Source organism: Terrapene carolina, unplaced genomic scaffold (assembly GCF_002925995.2).
Source record: "Terrapene carolina triunguis isolate 2854851 unplaced genomic scaffold, T_m_triunguis-2.0 Scaffold113, whole genome shotgun sequence".
Classification (NCBI taxonomy): Eukaryota; Metazoa; Chordata; order Testudines; family Emydidae; genus Terrapene; species Terrapene triunguis.
The window spans coordinates 24,651,809-24,657,857 of NW_020664464.1; the positions used below are offsets into that span (position 1 = coordinate 24,651,809).

Consider the following 6,049-nt stretch of genomic DNA (forward strand, 5'->3'; position numbering starts at 1 on the left):
CTTGACCCCAGGGTTTTCTTCATTCTAAAGAAAATATTGTATCCTTTGTTTGTTAGGTAGCTTCTAAATCATTAAGCCCACAAGGTGGTGCAATTTTACTTTAGTACTGAATTACCATTTTGCTAGAAAATGCAAACCTTTTTGTAAATGTACAGATGCAGCAGTTTCTGTACTCTAGAATAAGTACAGGGAATTAAACGTCAGATTTTTGGACAATTTGTACATGGATCACTGCTTAATACATGTCCCTTTTTCGGTTTGCATGTATTGGCTCTTTTTTCCAGCAAATCCTTCTAGTGTTTCTGCACAGTAACTTGTAACTAGGGCAGGGCGAGAGAAGAGGATACATTTTAGCAGCAGCTGTTTGAACATCCAGCAGATAGCGCTACTAATCAAGATTACAGTGTTTTTAAAGTGAAAGAAGGCAACAAGGATTTCAGGAGAAATTGGTTATAGTGCATGAAGTACGCTGATTTGGATACTTAGTAAAATGACAGGTGAAACTCTTGTTAGTTTTCAGGGCAAGTGAGTGCGTTGAATATACAATGAGTTCACAATATGCTACAAACTGTGTCAACTTTTTAGTTTCCACTAAAACTATTGCACACAGTTACACTTGTGAAAACAGAGGAAATAGATACATGTCTAGTGAATTGTTTTTTAAAAATTAATCACAAAGCAGGCTATAAATCATCATTCCAAATTTGCATTGAAATGCTGGTTGCTTCTTGGCCAAACTTGCATGTGTAATGTTCTGAAATGTATTAATTGTGTATGAAGGATTAAAACAAAGAACAATAATAAAGTATTTAACTAGGAGATGATCGCGTGCTCAAAAGGCCTAACATTCAGTTGCACTCTAGAAGCGTGTGCAAATGGAGACATTCATCTGCAATAGCAGATTGGACGATATAAGAGCGTAATGCAATTGTCCTCTCTTGCCCTCCACCCCAGCAGCAAATCCCCACCCCAGTGGCAGGTGGACAGTGTTGCTATGAAGAAAAAGAATCAATTGTCTGAACTCCAAACTGCCACACGCCAGACCTCCACTATTGTGCGCTTTCTATAGAAATGCAAAATAGCAGCGTGTGCCATCCACAATCTGCTCCTCACACCGCCTCATTATTCATGCAGGGCTTGTGTCCTCATTTTGGTAAAGTTTGCAAGAACATTTCTGCAGCAACCTACATTGGTAGCTAGTCTGCCAAGCAAAAATAACTAGTTTGCTGGGAAAGGAATACAAAGCATGCAAAATTAGGGAGTGCAATATGCAATGATCCACGTGTAAATGTAGTTTGTAATGTAAAACACTCTCCTCACCCTTTAATTTTTATTGCGAGTCTGCCCTACTTACTTTTATTGCACTCTAAATAAACCAGTAAGAGTTGCATTGCCTTTATGTTCCCTTAATGCAATATTTTAGTGCATTTTGCATCATTTTTATTAAGACGACGTTCACAGGTAGCAATAGCACCAGACAACGCAACGTAATTTATGATTTTTTTTGTTAAAAACAAAAAATTACATCTGCAGTGTCTGCCTGGCAACACCATAACAAAAGCAGCAGCACTAGCAGACTCGAGGCAATCTAATCCCCCCCTCCAACCCCCCACGTGGCCTCCTGGCACGAGCCGGCCCAGCCTACCCCCTGATTATCATAATAATACTCCCTTAGGCTGGCCAATGAGGGCTGCAAAGACTCCGCCAGCTGCCGGAACAGCAGCCAGGCTGCCTATAAATAAGGCAGCTGCCGTCAGTCTCCACTTCACAGTCGCCAGGACCAGGGCAGAGCCAGAGCCAGTGGGAGAACCGGCTCGTGGGATCTAAACGCTGAGCCACCCCGTGTGGATACGGATACAGGCTGTGAGAAGCGACATGACTCTGGAGGAGATTCACGGACAGGAGCCAGTGCCCGAGAGCAGCGACAGGTACCTATCCGCCGAGCGTGCTGCGGGCGCTGCTGAGCAAGGGGCTGCCGCCGCCGGGGCGCGGGGCGGGCGGCGCGTGCAGGGGAACAGCTGCCCGGGGGTCTCGGGGCAGGGGGGTCTGGCGCTGGGACTGAGCCGCTTCCCCGCTCTGTGTTGCAGGATGCAGGGCGCCGGCAAAGCCCTCCACGAGCTGCTGGTGTCGGCGCAGCGGCGCGGCGGCCTGACCGCCGGGGTCTACGAGTCGGCCAAGCTGATGAACGTGTGAGTATCCGAGCGAGCGGGGGAGGGGCGGGTGGCGGCGGAGGCTGCTGGGGGTTGTAGTCCGCTGCCCGTGGCCGGCGCGGGGTCCCGGGCCCTGTGGCGCCGCGTCTAACGGCCGCTCTGCCCCGCAGCGATCCCGACAAGGTGGCGTTCTGCGTGCTGGCCGCGGCCGAGGAGGACGAGGGGGACATCGCCCTGCAGATCCACTTCACCCTCATCCAGGCCTTCTGCTGCGACAACGACATCGACATCGTCCGCCTGCACGACATCCCCAAGCTGGCCGACATCGTGGGGCCCAGCGAGGAGTCGGGGGAGCCCCGCGACCTGCACTGCATCCTCATCACGGTGAGTCCGGAGCAGCCGCCGCTAAGGGCCGGGCCCTCCGGCAGCCAGCCCAGACCTGCTCCTACCAGGGCTAAAGCCCCCTGTTGGCGCTGTGTGACCCACAGAGTCCAAATCCTGTGCTCCATGCCGCCTCTGGGTGCTGCAATTAATGGATTGCTGGTGTTCAGCTAATACCACAGATTTTCTCCCCCCCCCCCTTTCTTGTTCCAGTCAAGACACACCTGCCCATTTAAAGAGACTAGTCCACTTTCCCAAAGCACCACTGCTTGCTGATCTAGCTTGGTAATATGTGTTCATGGAATGTGTTTTGTCTTGTTCTTTCTTCTCACAGAATCCCAATGAGGATGCTTGGAAGGACCCATCTCTGGAAAAGTTGAATCTCTTTTGTGAGGAAAGCCGAAATGTCAATGATTGGGTGCCCACTATCACCCTGCCTGAGTGATGAAGGTTCAGTGCACTGGAGAGGTTGAAACCTTTGTTACATTCTCATCATGGTGTTGCACACCTGGGTGAACCAACAAGTTGCTGATTCTGTGGATTAGCCTGGTCAAGAGATCGGATTAAGTCGCTCAGACTGGCAAGCAGTGGGCTCTTGTGGAGAAGGAAGAAGTGAGGGAGAAAGGGGATGTCTCATGCCAGCAGTGAGTCCCCACTATGCTGCAGCAGTGGAATGGCTGGCATGCCATGGAGCTGAATGAGTATTGCAAGTTTACAGGAGCTGAAGAAATATTGCAAGTTTTCAGGTCAAGTGGAACTTTAAGAAGGCAGGACAAGGTTGGGGGATTGGACAAAAATTACTTGGAAAGACTGGACAAAATATTGTAACTATGAACTGTTGGCACTGTCTACAAAACTTTAAGAAGAAAACATTTTGGTGGCTTATTAGAGACTTGTTACTGTGACATTTATACAAAGACTTTTCTACAAAGACTTATACAGACCGATTTTTTTCAGAGGCCTTTGGGCTGCTTTGCAAAATTGGTTTACTAATGCAATAATTTTTATTTATGCTGCTATTAAAGTTCTAATGTTTATAATAAACTTTTTTGATAAATAACTTTGTGTTCTTTTTGCTTACTGGGTGGGGAAAACCTTGTCATTTTTAAAGTTCAGGGCTTGGGCTACCCTTTTCATATCTCTTTACTCCTATAAAGTTGTGCTATAATGAACCAACACATGGAAATTTGCCCTTACTTGAAAATACTTATTTTTACCTCTGAGGGATAGCAGCTGATTGAATAGCCATGCTTTCTAGTCAAACTGATCATTTGACCTTTCACTCCTTTGCAACAGCTGCTGATCACAACAGCTTGCAAGGCTGAGGAGCTGCATGCTTAATGAGCTGAGTTATTGTAGTAGACAGCCTTTGTAGTCCACTAGAGGAATACCACACGTGTTCCAAGAGAACTTAAGTTTCAGACCTCAAGGGTTTTTTTTTTTTTTTTAAATACAAAAGGTTTAATTATAGTTTAAGATACCACTATTGGAATCTGTCAAAAAGTCACTATCTGGTAGTAGCCATGATTAAATTTTACAGAAACAATTAAATTATGATAGCCTACATGCCCTTCAGACTCTAGTTGTATTAACACTTTATTTAGATTACAAGTAAATAAACCTAAAACATTGCAAACACAACTAACATTGCATACATATTTCTGAGGGAATAGCTTGCATCTGCTTCAAGCAGTCATCTGACTTGAAAGTCTGTCATACTACCTGTACTTGGAACAATAGAAGCGGGGGTTCCTGAATAAAACTGGGAGTTATCTAGGAAAAGGTGCATGTTTAAAAAATTAACTTGTTACATTATTGTGTGGTGTAACATCACTACTTAGATGCACAGTTATCTGAGCATTCAGCAGGGAGATTCTAATATACAGTGAACATCTAGTGGGCTGTACCTACTACATGCTTACAAAAGACTGTTGTGGAGTTGCTGGAAAATCTTTCTTAGGAGAAGAGCACAGGAGAATGACACACACACACAATCCACATTCTTATTTTAATAGCATTTATGCGAAGTATGCTAATACATCCTATAATTGTAGGTGAAGAAAAGAACAAGGCTGAACTGTAGCATTAAGTATCTTTCAGGAAAATAACTGCACAGGTGTCAGCATAGTTCCTCTATTAGTTGCTTTGCAAGTGACTAGGATTTAGTGTTTGATTAGAAGGCTATTTCTAGCTAGAATAGTTCAGGTGTACATGTATTTGAGGATTTCATTGCATCACCTGTTCTTGATTCCATAGTTCTTGATAATGGAAGTTCTAATTCTCTGTGGTTTCACTATTCCTATGGTGCAATATGTTCCACATACTCATTGCTGTGCTTTCCTGTCATTGCCATTATGTGGGATGATAGAGTATCATAATGCAAATAGAGTAACTCCTATTCCTGATATGAGTAACATAGCAAGAAATATCCTAAATAGTTTTCTGCTGCGAGGAGTTACTTTGAAGTATACATTAGGCTTCTAAGTTTAATTAATTAATTTTATTTCTGTGCTACCCTTTCCTATGGATGGTTTTATGCATTTCCCATAATATGGAGTATCTTCTTAATATAAATAGAATAGCTATGGTTAGTGAAGCAGGCTAGTACATCTGTTATAGAACTTTAAGCATGTTACTCTTGGGACACAGTTGTAAATGTCTGGTATTTAAATACTGTGGTGCATTAAAAATACAAAAGATAAAAATAAGTGTTGGGGAGGTGGAAATTTTAAATTTTATTCCTCCACTTGCGCATGTTCTCACTTCAAAAGTTACTTTTAAACTAAGGCTTTCTTAGTATTAAGAAGGAGTGGTGTCTTTTCCATCAGTTAAGAAGAAAACCTACTCATACAGCACTAGTGCAAAGGAGCAAAGATTGCTTCTAAAGCAATTACCTTGACACATACGAAATATCAAGTCAGTTTTTCTGCATTGACAAATATATGCTCTTTCATTTTTGAGAATCTTGCAGGTCTGTGGTAGATTTCTAAGAAATAGCACTTGGCACTCTTACATAATCAGTATGTGGCTCAGAACAGCTAAAATGAACTGTCCTGACATCAACTTTTATGCAAAGTGTGAGCAGTAAATTATGGCCTTGAGTGGTTTAAACAAGCTGTTGAGCAGATAAAACTGAACAAAGTTCTTAAATTATAGACATTGCATTAAAATGAAGAAATAACTTGGCCACTTTGATGGTTTGGACTGTGTATATAAGCCATGGTAAGGTTTATTTTATTTTGTTATAAGTAGGAAAGCAAAACAACATTCCTAAAACTAATTCAAGCTACAGTAACTCTGCTTTAGTAGCTGTGGTGAAAATATATTGCACTTCAGACAATAATGAAACAAGCCCAAATCAGCACTCTAATTTTGAAGTACACACTTGGAAAAGAAGGAGATGATTTTGCACTTACTTTCATTACAAGTTGAGAGGCTGCCCCTGGCCTCTCTGTATGTCTTGAAAATTGCAATTTGTGCCTTGTGAAAAGTATGTCAATTCATTCTTTTGACCCATA

The 6,049-nt window shown here is 43.0% G+C and overlaps 1 protein-coding gene across 1 annotated transcript; it reads left to right on the top strand.

The window, feature by feature from the left end:
* The first annotated feature begins 1,786 nt into the window (after positions 1 to 1,786).
* On the top strand, positions 1,787 to 3,591 carry GADD45G (growth arrest and DNA damage inducible gamma). The gene is made up of 4 exons (XM_024214984.3): positions 1,787 to 1,928; positions 2,088 to 2,189; positions 2,321 to 2,534; positions 2,866 to 3,591. The coding sequence occupies exons 1-4, from the start codon at positions 1,876 to 1,878 to the stop codon at positions 2,974 to 2,976; spliced, it is 480 nt and encodes a 159-aa protein (XP_024070752.1). The 5' UTR covers positions 1,787 to 1,875; the 3' UTR covers positions 2,977 to 3,591.
* Positions 3,592 to 6,049: the final 2,458 nt, after the last annotated feature.

What these genes read in the sequence shown, in the direction of transcription:
- GADD45G (XM_024214984.3), top strand. Translation starts at nt 1,876, where the DNA reads ATGACTCTGGAGGAGATTCACGGACAGGAGCCAGTGCCCGAGAGCAGC. An exon ending in TCGGCCAAGCTGATGAACGT is followed by an intron (nt 2,190 to 2,320) that starts GTGAGTATCCGA and finishes TCTGCCCCGCAG; the next exon opens with CGATCCCGACAAGGTGGCGT. An exon ending in TGCACTGCATCCTCATCACG is followed by an intron (nt 2,535 to 2,865) that starts GTGAGTCCGGAG and finishes TTCTTCTCACAG; the next exon opens with AATCCCAATGAGGATGCTTG.